Source organism: Thamnophis elegans, chromosome 14, assembly GCF_009769535.1.
Source record: "Thamnophis elegans isolate rThaEle1 chromosome 14, rThaEle1.pri, whole genome shotgun sequence".
NCBI classification, from domain to species: domain Eukaryota; kingdom Metazoa; phylum Chordata; class Lepidosauria; order Squamata; family Colubridae; genus Thamnophis; species Thamnophis elegans.
Genome location: NC_045554.1, coordinates 6,291,650 through 6,304,693, shown reverse-complemented (window position 1 = coordinate 6,304,693; position 13,044 = coordinate 6,291,650). Strand labels below are relative to the sequence as shown.

The window sequence follows — 13,044 nt, the reverse complement described above, 5'->3', positions numbered from 1 at the left end:
CGATCGTAACTACTTATTAATTTTCAAGCTATAAGTGTCAATTTATCAAGCCCGATCACATAGTTTCGTAGCGGAGCACGGGTATCCAGCTAGTAAAACACATATTTTTTTAACATTCCTTTAAAAAAAATGAACAAATATGCTATCCCACAGGTGCAATTTCTCCTTTAATTTCATTATTTTGATTTGATCTCTTTGATTTAGCCATTGTCCTACTCCTAAATTACTCTATGTGGCTTACAATAGGGTATCTAACATAAAACACAACACAATTCCCTCCCAAATAACAATAAACCAAGAAAAACAAAAAAAGGGTTAGATTTACAAATAAGGAACAAGACACAGCCACCGACACTAAAGCGACACAACCACAACACTCGCGAAGGTAAACTGACTTGTGTTCCTTTCTACAGAGGTTAAAATTTGAGATTGCAGAAGTTATGACTGAGATCGATCACCTGACCAGCGTGGAGGAAAGGTGAGTTGGTTCAGCTTGCAGGGTTTCACGGGAAATATATTTATTATTAGTTGTTAACTTGGCGTTGCCCGGGTATTTGTTTATCCCAATCCTATATTAGACATTCACAAATATCCAGACCAAACATAATTTCTAATGTTGGATTTTCCCCCTTATAAGAGGGAGCCCCCTTGTGGAGTACTGTGACGCCGTTACCGTGGCAACTCCACAGCACTGTACAGTAGAACTCATTTTAAGGCAGTACAGTAGAAGCCATTTTAAGGCACAGCAGGCTGTATCTTAACAGAACACACACCCCGGGGGATGCTAGGGGTGTCTTTCCCGCACAGTATTTGTTTCCATTGAATAAGTCATCTGTGTACCAAGATTGGTCGAAATTGCTTGAGGCATTCCAGAGTTCTGCTGGAACACACACAGATCCTACTAGGTAACAGCATCAGTACTAGTAGGAAGGAGTGGGGTTTGCTCTCTGTTTATACACAGGTGGCTTGCCCTGTCAGTGCTAGTGGGAGTGTTGGTTACTTGATTAGGCTGTTGTTTATAGTTTTATGGTTTGTCTGAGTTGGTAAGACCTTGATTGTCCCATCAATGCGTGACGGGACAGCCACTAGTATATAAACAGAGAGCAAATCCCACTCCCTCCTAGCACTGATAGTATTACCTAGTTGGGTAATAAAAAAAAATCAAGGCTAGAGAACCCACAGTCTTTGTCGTCGTCGTCCTCTTCTTCTTCCTCCTCCTCCTCCCCCTCCTCCTCCTCCTCCTCCTCCTCCTCCTCCTCTCTGCAAACATCTCCCTTCTAGCACTGATGATGTTACCTAGTTTGGTAATGAAACATCTGCAAGAGAACAACCTACCTCAAAGAGCACCAAGGACCCCCCATTTCAGTCTTGAGCTACAAATATTCCTATTTGCTAGCAGGAACTTTTCTGCCGTCCATAAATGTAGACATTTGCATGGCATCACTTTGTTTATTCAATTTATTGTACAATCTTTTTTTCCTTAGCTGCCAGATACATGTCTTTCTGTACCCGGAGGAGGAATAAATTTAAAAAGGGGTTTATATCCTATAGCCGCTACTTGGATCTTAGCAAACAAAAACGTAAATGTTTTTGTTGTCGTGGGGGTGGGGGGAATAAAAGAGACAACCCCCTTTATTCAGAGTGTGTTGTTTTTAATGCATCTGGACCCCAAGTGGCTGAAATGTCTTCAAGATGTGACGGTCGAGGTCTCTCGGCATCGACTTTTTGAAGGTTGAGCTAGATAAAGACTTGAATCCTGCTGCTGGCACGATGCCGGCAATTCTCACGGCGTTTTTGGCACACAGCTTTCTCGGTTTGTTTATCAAACCTCTTCAATGGTTTTAGTTGTGGGATTGTGCTAGCAAAGCAGAAGTCCTAAACGCTTATTGGCATCCATATTATTCCATCCATTCCCTTGAATGAATCCAGTTGAACTGGTTTGCGGGTTCAAACTTTATAATTCCTGGCTCCAGAATATTAAAATGTCATGTATGGCTCCTTGCCATCAAGCCAAAGCTACTTTTGATTTTTCTCTTGAGTTAATAACAATGTTAAGCCACGAGGAGGGTTATCCGGCTAGGATGTAGGCCCTTGGTTGGCTCCGTCGGATGCCAGGCTGCTGTACATAACGCCTTCAATTTAATTGTGGAAATACATGTTTGTTCTAATGCTTTCCTTTTTCGTCTCTGTTCCCTCCAAACTGACAGCAAAGCTACTCAAAGGAATAAGCAGGTTGCAATGGGAAGGAAAAAATTTAACATGGACCCGAAGAAGGTGAGACTTTTTTTTTTTTTTAGTTCTGGAGAATGTGTACTTTGAGCTGAGTTTGTTTAATCACAGTTTGTTTGGCCAACTATAGCCAGAGCAGTTAAGAGGAGTTCATCGCGTTCTTTAAGCCAGGGGTGAATCAGGGGTGGCAATTTTAAGACCTGTGGACTTCAACTCCCAGAATTCTCCAGCCAGCCAACTCCCAGAATTCTCAGCTGCAGCGGCTGACGCCATCTTGTTTAATTAATCCACCTCCTCTGATCTCCATTGTGCCACTTGGCTGAAAAAGCCCCATAAATGGAGCTCGGCATCATTGGAGCATGATCTCTAGGGCTGCTCTGCAAAACCTCTCTTTCTTATTACATTTCAGTCTTTAGTTCGTTCTCCCCTTTTTCTTTATTAGATCTCAGAGAGACAGTTTAGCGAGCACACGTTCTTTTTGTCTGGTTCGCCTCCCTCCATCTTAAGAGCTAAATACATCTGGAGCCTTGTCTTCTCCCTTAGGGGGTTAGCTTGATTTTGTTATCCGATGACGCTAATTTCATTTTCTTGAGATATCTGGATTTCCAGGAGATAGGACCTGTTACAAGAAAGGGATATGTGAAGCATGGAGCTGAAAGAAGGGAGGGGGGGAGAAATAAAGAGAAACAGACAGTGAGAAAGAAAGAAAAAAAGAAAGAAAGACTGAAAGAGAAAAAAGTAAAGAAAAGAGAGAGAAAGAAATAAAGAGAGGAAAGAGAAAGAGAGAAAAAGTGAGAAATAAAGAGCGAAAGAGAGAGAGACTGAAAGAGAAAGAAGTAAAGAAATAGGAAATAGAAAGAGAGAGAGAAAGAAAAAAGAGAGAAATAAAGAGAAAGAAAGAAAGAGACTAAAAGAGAAAGAAGTAAAGAAATAGAAAACAAACAGAAAGAAAGAAAGAAAAAGAGAAAGAGAGAAACAATGAAGGAGAAAGAAGTAAAGAAAGAGAAAGAGAGAAAGAGAAAGAAAGAAAGACTGAAAGAGAAAAAAGTAAAGAAAAGAGAGAGAAAGAAATAGAGAAAAGAGAAAGAGAGAAAAGGAGTGAGAAATAAAGAGAGCAAAAGAGAGAGAGACTGAAAGAGAAAGAAGTAAAGAAATAGGAAATAGAAAGAGAGAGAGAAAGGAAAAAGAGAGAGAAATAAAGAGAAAGAGAAAGAAAGAGACTAAAAGAGAAAGAAGTAAAGAAATAGAAAAGAAACAGAAAGAAAGACAAAGAGAGAAACAATGAAGGAAAAAGAAGTAAAGAAAGAGAAAGAGAGAAAGAGAAAGAAAGAAAAACAAAAGAGAGTCCTTGAACAGCTTTTGAATTGCCACAAATTTCTTTTCTCATGCTGATTTTGTAGAAGGAAACATAATTCTTTTTGATAACCAAATATTGCCTCCAAATGGAAATCTGATTCTTGGTTTTTTGTGTGTGACTGTTTTGACTAAGATATTTATTTAAGGAACAGGCAAAATTCCTTGACTTGCGACCACAACTGAGGCCAGAATCAAGGCGATTGTCAAGCAAATTGGCCCCAATTTTTACAACCTTCCCCCCCCCAACGATTGTTAAGCGAACCAGTGCGGTTGTTAAGTGAATCGTGTGGTCATTAAGCAAACCTGGCTCCCCTCCATCAACTCTGTGTGTCGGGAAGATGGCAAAGGGCCATCCAATGACCCCAGGGAGGTTGCACCCATCATAAATAAATGCTAGTTACCACGCTCCCAATCGCCAGGGTGCTTTCACGGACGTGAGTGCGAGGACCTGTCACAAGTGACTTTTTCCCGTGCTGCTGTAACTTTGAGCGATTGCTAAATGAGTGATTTGAAGTGGAGGATTACCAGGTTTTCTGCGCGCACACACAACCACACAGACAGACAGACAAAGGGAGTGTAAAACAGCAACAGTTTTTCAAGACTAAAAATAGTTTTCCCGGCTTGATTAAAAAAATATCTTTGGGCCTACCCTGATAATAAAATAAATTCAGTGCATTTCCCTCTTTCGGGAACAGGAAGGACAGTTTTCCCTTTTGGCACCAGATGTTGCTGCAGCTTCCCTCTCTGTTTCTTCGGTCAAAAAGATGTTTGTTTTTCCTTATTTCTCCTCCATCCTAAACCTGCTTTGAACTTTCCGCTTGTTTGTTTGGGAAAACAAACCCAGTTATTTCCACTCCTGCCGTTTGTGGTTCCAGCTGCCTCAAGAAGGGGGGGGGGGAAGCAATAAATCTGGCCCAGGAATTGCTCCAATTAAATTAAAAAATGTAGTTAAAAGGCCATTTTTCTAAAAGCAGAGTTGGCATAACGAGCTTCAAGTCAAAAGCAAGCCATGGGTTAGTGTGGTATTTAGTAATGTGTAGACTCAACCATGAGGCAGCTTTGGGTAGATGTGTTTCCTTGCTCAATAAGCCATGGTTAAAAGCAAGCCATGAGTTAGAGTGCTATTTAGTAATGTGTAGACCAGTGGTGGGTTTCAAAAAATTTTGGAACCTCTTCTGTAGGTGTGGCCTGTTTCCGGGTCCACTGGTGGAACCTCTTCTAACCGATTCGGTAGATTTGACGAACTGGTTCTATCGAACCGGTGCGAACCGGTAGGAACCCACCTCTGGTGTAGACCCAACCATGAGGTAGCTTTGGGTAGATGATTTATTGAGCTTTGCTCAATAAATCATGGTTAAAAGTAAACCATGAGTTAGAATGCTATTTAGTAATGTGTAGACCCAACCATGAGGTAGCTTTGGGTAGATGAGCTCAGCAAACCATGGTTAAAAGCAAGCCATGGATTAGTGCGGTATTTAGTAATGTGTAGACCCAACCATGAGTTTCCTTGCTCAGTAAACCATGGTTAAAAGCAAGCCATGGGTTAGTATAGTATTTAGCAATATGTACACCCAACCATGAGGTTTTCTAGGGAGTGATAGCTTGAATGAGTTTTCTAGACTTGCTTCCCTAAGATCTTTTATGACATGGAAATGCAAGAAAGTAAGAAAGACGAAACTATTTTTTCTCTGCTTCCTGACTTCCCTGTTCTTTCCCCCAATTAATTTGAAATTGTTCTATTTGTTCAATCAGTCAATGGCATCTGCAGGGGATGGTCAAAAAAAGTCAAGATGGCTGCCATCTGACTGAAGCCCCGCCTATTTTTATATCTATATAAAAAAGAGCAACAAAGGCTGAATTCTTATCTCCCTTTTTATTTTATTTTTTCCCCCTGCTGCTTTAGGGAATTCAGTTCCTCATTGAAAATGATCTCCTGCAGAACACCCCGGAAGACATCGCTCAGTTCCTGTATAAAGGGGAGGGGCTTAATAAAACCGTTATCGGCGATTATCTCGGTGAAAGGTAAGTGTATGTCCTCATGATGGACAGGGAGAGCTGCACTTAGAACCTCAAGTTTCCTTAAAGTCTGTAGAGATTCTCCATCCTCCAGGTCCTGGTTATCCCAAAAGTGCTTTTTCAGGAGGCAAACCGGACTTCCTTGTTTTTTTCTTTTTGAAGATGTTTTGCTTCTCATCCAAGAAGCTTCTTCAGCTCTGACTGGATGGTGGGGAAGGGAAGGATTGATATTCCTTGCAGGCAGAGCTGGTCATTTGCATCCTTTTAGAGAGTCCTTGAGGCCACTTGGAGGCTTATCTGTGTCCTCAGGGTCACCTGAGTGGTGCAAATGGATGTGGAGTTTTCTTGGACCAGTTGAAAGGACCGTGTTGTAGACTGAAGAGAGATGATGTCGCATCCCTCCTCCTCTTTTGAGAGAGGGCTGTCCAATTTGGACATAGATGGCCTCTTCGACCCCTCTTCTTTCAAACTAACCTCCAAATGACCTCAATGACTCTTTAAAAGAATGCAAATGACCAGTTGTCAGTCATCCAAGACGCTTCATCAGCTCTGACTGGATGGTGGGGAATGGAAGGATTGATATTCCTTGCAAGCAGAGCTGGTCATTTGCATCCTTTTAGAGAGTCCTTGAGGCCACTCGGAGCTTTATCTCTGTCCTCAGAATCACCTGTGTGGTGCAAATGGATGTGGAGTTTTCTTGGACCGGTTGAAAGGACCGTGTTGTAGAGTGAAGATAGATGATGTCGCATCCCTCCTCCTCTGTTGAGAGAAGGCTGTCCAATTTGGACATAGATGACCTCTTTGACCCCTCTTTCAAACTAACCACCAAGTGGCCTCAACGACTCTTTAAAAAGGATGCAAATGACCAGTTGTCAGTCATCCAAGACGCTTCATCAGCTCTGACTGGATGGTGGGGAAGGGAAGGATTGATATTCCTTGCAGACAGCTGGTCATTTCCATCCTTTTAGAGAGTCCTTGAGGCCACTTGGAGGTTTATCTCTGTCCTCAGGGTCACCTGAGTGGTGCAAATGGTTCCTGTAGTCGGCAATTTTTTCCCCCTCTGGAAATCCATTCCTACTCCCACCCCGTTCCAAGGGTGTTCATCCCAAATGGTATAGCTAAAGGTCTGTAGGGATTCTCCGTCATCCATGCCATGGTTATCCCAAAGGTGCTTTTTCAGGAAGCAACTGGACTTTCTCTCCCTATGTATCCTTTGATTTTAATGTTTGATTCTAATGTAATTTACGTTTAATTTTTATGACTGTAAGCTGCCCAGAATTACCTGTGGTAAGATAGATGGCTGTTCTGACCCACCTCCCTACGGTGAGGCACGCCGACACAAGATTACTGCTAGACAATTTATTCACAGTAAATTAACAGACCGACAAGACTTTGGCAGCAACCCAGACTTCCACAGATAAGAAATGCACACAGGAGCTTCTCCAGCTTTAGTATAACGGTTGTGTCCTGCAAAAAGCCTCCTCCCAAAGTCTCTTCTTATATACTCTCTTGGGAGGAGCCTAATCACAACCACATGGCCCCAATTATCTTCGATATCTCCGTAGTTGCTGTTGGCGCTTATCTGCCCGTCTTTGCCTGGCGTCCGGGACCAACTCCCTTAGCTCCTCCCCACTGCTCCAGGGCCTGACGTCAGGGACAAACTCCCTTTGGCTTTCACCACTGCTCCATGCCTCAGGCGCCTCCTGGTGGCCAACCAGCCTCTCTGGTCCCTGCTCGGAGTCTGAACCCTGTCCAGGGTCCTCCACATCTTCTAGAGCTGACTCATAGGGTCCCTCGCTATCGGAGTCTGTTTGTAGCTCCAATGGCTCCTGCTGGGCCACAACAGATGGCCTATACATTTTATAAGTAAATATGTAAATAAATACATAAGTAAATATCCATGTCAACTTGCAAAGCATCCCTGCCCTGCTCTTGAGTTGCCATAGGCAAGGGGGGGAGGAAACTGACGGAGCAGCACCGCAGCCACAACCAGAAGCACATTCCATGCATACTTTTCTCAAGGCTGTCTCCCAGGTTACCTGCAACAGCCGGAGGGGCGTGTTCTCTACAGTGCTCCGTTGGAGAATGTGATTTATGACACACCCTGGGAAGAGGGGGGGGGGAAACAGGGTCCTAATTGGGCTGTAAATGACATGGGGTCAGAGCTGGCTTCACTTGGATACATGCACACATGTTGCTCCTAATAAATAACTGGATTTCTTTTGAAGCTTAGCTCGAGGCTCATGATTTAATTAGGGTATCCGTTGGTACCTTGGCAGCAAGCCAGCTCTGACGCCTCTGACAATCCACATACCAAAATATATATTTAAAAGACTCGGCTGTGTTTGCTTGCATTGCTGACAGGTAAAATTCTACAGGGCATTTATATAATTGGGATTTAGGAGGTGCGGAATTCAAACCAGGACGACGTCATATTAATGATATGCCTTGGTTTCCATCTGTTGAGGCAGCTGTATTATTTCATTTTTCTTTTCCTCCCCTCCCTTCCTTTCACCCGCTCAACAAAGAAGTGATTTCCTTCTCCGTTGACAAAGAAGGAAGTCATACTTGACCAAAAACTATCTAGAGAAAAACTTAGAATATGATAATAAGGAGGTCTTGAAGAAAGATCTCGAGATCTTAGTGCAGGGGTCAGCCACCTGCAGCTCTGGAGTTGCATGTGGGTCTTTCATCCCTCTGCTGCGGCTCCCTGTTGCTCAAATTATACGTCACCCGCTGGCACGTGATTTATTGAGCTTTTCAACCCCCAGTAGGCCAACCAGAGGTGGGTTCCTACCGGTTCGCACCAGTTCGATAGAACCGGTTCGTCAAATCTACCGAACCAGTTAGAAGAGGTTCCGCCAGTGGACCCGGAAAGCAGGCCACACCTACAGAAAAGGTTCCAAAATTTTTTGAAACTCACCACTGAGGCCAAACATGGTTACATCCAAGAAAAGAAACATTTCAGAAGAAAGCAGAAGCTTTAATTCAAATACAGATGCTAGTTTTGTGGCCGCTCAGGAAATAGCCAGGCACGGGAAGGGATTTGTGGCTCCCGGTGTTTTCTTTTCGGTGGGAAACGGGTCCAAATGGCTCTTTGAGGGTTTAAGGTTGCCGACCCTTGTCTTTATGACATATTGAAGGTCTTGAGATTCTCTCTCCGAAGGAGTCTCCTGGAGCCTCTTTGCTAAATTGTGTTGTTGTTCTTGTTGATATGATTGTGTCAAAACATTTAAAACAACAACAACCTCCCTTTGAATCTCTACCACATTCATTTCCTCTTGGCAAAGGCGGACTGGTATTTAGGCAACAGTCGGCTTGCCTCTGATTTAATGAATGGGTTTTTCGACATATGAATTTAAATTCTTGGAAAGGTTTGCTAGGCTCCCTTTGGAAGCCACCTGTAAAAAAAATAATCCACCTGCCCTGCCTTAGATGGAAGCGGATCCGCCACATTTTAATCTGCTGATGCCTTTCTGTAAACACACCCTGTGGATTGCAGGGCTTCGCATTGGCTATGATGAAACGATGATGAATCGTCGCCTTAATAGGCTTCTCGCTTGCACCGAATGAAAAGAAGGGGATGGATGCTTGCTTGTTCTTTGTTTCATGGTTGTTTGTGTCATCCGGCATCTACGTCTCCGAGCCGTTCTTGGTGCTCTCTGAGCTCGGCTGATTTCTTGCAGGTGTTTCATTACCAAACTGGGTAACTTCATCAGTGCACTGTGGATGTTATCTAGTTTGATAATGAAAGGTCTGCAAGAAAATAGCCAAGCTCAGAGAACACCAAAGACCAAAGTCATTGTAGTTCTCCTCCTCCTCCCTTCCTTCTCTCAACTTCTCCTCCTGCTATCGTCTCCTCTTCCTCCTCTTCCTTTCTACTTCTTCCTCTCCTCCTACTCTCTTCCTTCTCTCTCCTTCTCTTCCTGCTATCTTCTCCTCTTCCTCCTCTTCCTTTCTACTTCTTCTTCCCCTCCTCCTCCTCCTCCTTCTCTGTCCTTCTCCTCCTGCTATCTTCTCCTCTTCCTTTCTACTTCTTCCTCTCCTCCTGTCTTCCTTCTCTCTCTCCTTCTCCTCCTGCTATCTTCTCCTCTTCCTCCTCTTCCTTTCTACTTCTTCTTCCCCTCCTCCTCTCTTCCTTCTCTCCTTCTCCTCCTGCTATCTTCTCCTCTTCCTCCTTTTCCTTTCTACTTCTTCTTCCCCTCTTCCTCCTCATCCTTCTCCGTCCTTCTCCTCCTGCTATCTTCTCCTCTTCCTCCTCTTCCTTTCTACTTCTTCTTCCCCTCCTCCTCCTCTTCCTTCTCTCTCCTTCTCTTGCTATCTTCTCCTCTTCCTCCTCTTCCTTTCTACTTCTTCTTCCCCTCCTCCTCCTCTTCCTTCTCTCTCCTTCTCTTGCTATCTTCTCCTCTTCCTCCTCTTCCTTTCTATTTCTTCTTCCCCTCCTCCTCCTCTTCCTTCTCCTCCTGCTATCTTCTCCTCTTCCTTTCTACTTCTCCCCCTCCTCCTCTTCCTTCTCTCTCCTTCTCCTCCTGCTATCTTCTCCTCTTCCTCCTCTTCCTTTCTACTTCTTCTTCCCCTCCTCCTCCTCTTCCTCGTCGGCCTCCTCCTCCTCTCCACAAAACCCACTCCTTTCTAGCACTGATAATGTTACCTAGTTGGGTAATTAAATATCTGCAAGAAAACAACCAAGTTCAGAGAGCACCAAGGACTCCACAATCCTCCTATTATTCCTCCTCCTCCTCTTCCTTTCTTCCTTCTCTCTCCTCTCCTCTCCTCCTTTCTACTTCTTCCCCTCCTCTTCCTCCTCCCCACAAACCCCACTCCTTTCTAGCACTGATGATGTTACCTAGTTGGGTAATGAAATGTCTGCAAGAAAACAACCGAGCTCAGAGAGAACCAAGGACCCCACAGTCCTTCCCTTCCTCCTCCTCCTTCCTTCTTCTTCTCCCTCCTTCTCCTGCTGTCTTCCCCTCTTCTTCCTCCTCCTCCTGCCCCATCCCCCACCAAGTTCTAAGAGCATCAATCACCGCACAGTCCTCTTCTTCCCCAAGTGTGCACTTTTCCAATTAGCTAATAATAACCATAATTTCTGAAGGTTATTGTTGAAGGTTTCCTGGTTCTTACCAGTGAATACAGCTTTGGTAACTGGCCAATTAAAACAATAACATAGAATAAAATTACCCGTCCACCTCAAAAGCCCAACGCGGGAATGTTAAACGAAACAGTTATTATTTCCACTTCTTCCTTTCTTTTCTTTTCCAGGGATGACTTTAATATTAAAGTACTTCAGGCTTTTGTTGAACTCCATGAATTTGTGGATCTCAATCTCGTCCAAGCGTTACGGTAAGGAATCTCTTCCCCCCCCCCCCCCCCCGGCAAGAAAATTTTTATTTTTTTATTCTCTTACATACCATTTTAAGTATACATTCACATAATTCTCCTTCTTCTTTACATTTATCATTCTTACACATTTATTATTTCATTTAATAGGTTAGAATATGCAGTTTGGGTTGCTTTATTTACCTTCTACCTGTTGTAACACCACCTTATTTTCCCTTGCTTTTCTCTCCCCTCCCTTCTCTACTTTCTTCCTTCCTCCTCTCCTTCCCCTTCCTTCTTCTCTTACCTCTCCCCTACGCCTACTCTTCCTCTTCCCCTTCCCACCCTCTCTCCTTCTCTTCCTCTCCCTTCCACCATCCTCTCCTTTCCCTTTCCTTTTTCCCTCCATTCTCTACTTTCCTCCTTCCTCCTCTCCTTTCCCTCCCTTCTTCTTACCTTTCTCCTACTCCTGCTCTTCCTCCCCTCTCTCCTTCTTTCTCTCCTTTCCAACATCCCTCCTTTCCCTTTCCTTTTTCTCTCCCTTCCTTCTCTACTTCCTTCCTTCCTCCTCTCCTTCCCCTTCCTTCTTCTCTTACCTTTCTCCTACTCCTACTCTTCCTCTTCCCCTACCTACCCTGTCTCCTTCTCTTCCTCTCCCTTCCACCACCCTCTCCTTTCCCTTTCTTTTTTCCCTCCCTTCCTTCTCTACCTTCTTCCTTCCGTCTTCCCTTACCTCTCCCCTACTCCTACCATTCCTCTTCCCACCCTCTCTCCTTCTCTTTCTCTCCCTTCCACCATTCTCCTTTCCCTTTCCTTTTTCCCTCCCTCCCTTCTCTACTTTCCCCCTTCCTCCTCTCCTTCCCCTTCCTTCTTCTCTTACCTTTCTCCTACTCCTACTCTTCCTCTTCCCCTACCTGCCCTCTCTCCTTCTCTTCCTCTCCCTTCCACCACCCTCTCCTTTCTCTTTCTTTTTTCCCTCCCTTCCTTCTCTACCTTCTTCCTTCCGTCTTCCCTTACCTCTCCCCTACTCCTACCATTCCTCTTCCCACCCTCTCTCCTTCTCTTTCTCTCCCTTCCACCATTCTCCTTTCCCTTTCCCTTTTCCCTCCCTCCCTTCTCTACTTTCCCCCTTCCTCCTCTCCTTCCCCTTCCTTCTTCTCTTACCTTTCTCCTACTCCTACTCTTCCTCTTCCCTCACCTACCCTCTCTCCTTCTCTTCCTCTCCCTTCCATCCTCCTCTCCTGTAAGGAGTCTTTTTGAGAGGCGGTTGGGGGGAGGAAGGGTTTAAAATGATTGACACTGCAGTAGAAGGGGAAAACTCTGTTATTCTATGATTCTACAAGCTATGTTTAAGTTTCTCCTGGATTGGATGAATGTTAAATGCTTATGTCTACATGGAACACAGTCTAACACTGTGTCCATGGACTCATATTTATGACGGTTGCAGTGGTCCTGGGGTCATGTGATCAACTTTTGAGAACTTCCAACAAGCCAAGTCAAAGGGGAAGTCAAATTCACTTAATAACCATGTTTCTAACTTAATAACTGCAGGGATTCACTTAACAACAACTATGGCAAGGACAGTCATAAAATGGAGCACGACTCAGATATCCGACTTGGCAACGTACATTTAGAGCTCAATTATGGTTGTAAGTCAAGGACTGCCTGCATACATGTTTAATTCCTGATTAGGCTGAAGCCTTGGACTTGATCATATTCTACTTTAATCGTATTTTATCATATCATGACTTTCTGGATATTTTTGCAGGCAGTTCCTGTGGAGTTTTAGGCTGCCGGGAGAAGCTCAGAAAATTGATCGCATGATGGAGGCGTTTGCTTCACGCTACTGCCTTTGCAACCCTGGGGTCTTCCAGTCTACAGGTGAGCGGGCGTGGCCTTTCCTACCTGCATGTGTCTTTATAGGCTGGACTGCCACATCCTGCAAGCCTCAACCTGTTTGGTGCTGTCATCACTTGGCCAGCTGTTGTCATTGGTAACAACTATTGAAGGTTTTGGGACACGTGGCTCAGCGGCTAAGACGCCGAGCTTGCCGATCCGAAAGGTCAGCAGTTCAGCAGTTCGAATCCCTAGCGCCACATAATGGAGTGAGCTCCCGTGACTTGT

The 13,044-nt window shown here is 44.3% G+C and overlaps 1 protein-coding gene across 2 annotated transcripts in view; it reads left to right on the top strand.

The window, feature by feature from the left end:
* The window catches only part of CYTH3 (cytohesin 3), a 68,321-nt gene that overhangs the window by 41,232 nt on the left and 14,045 nt on the right, over positions 1 to 13,044 (top strand). For both annotated transcript variants that reach the window (XM_032230716.1, XM_032230715.1), the window contains exons 3-7: positions 414 to 478; positions 2,208 to 2,274; positions 5,489 to 5,607; positions 10,864 to 10,944; positions 12,689 to 12,801. In XM_032230716.1, coding sequence (XP_032086607.1) covers positions 414 to 478; positions 2,208 to 2,274; positions 5,489 to 5,607; positions 10,864 to 10,944; positions 12,689 to 12,801 — 445 coding nt within the window. The remainder of the gene's footprint in view (positions 1 to 413; positions 479 to 2,207; positions 2,275 to 5,488; positions 5,608 to 10,863; positions 10,945 to 12,688; positions 12,802 to 13,044) is intronic.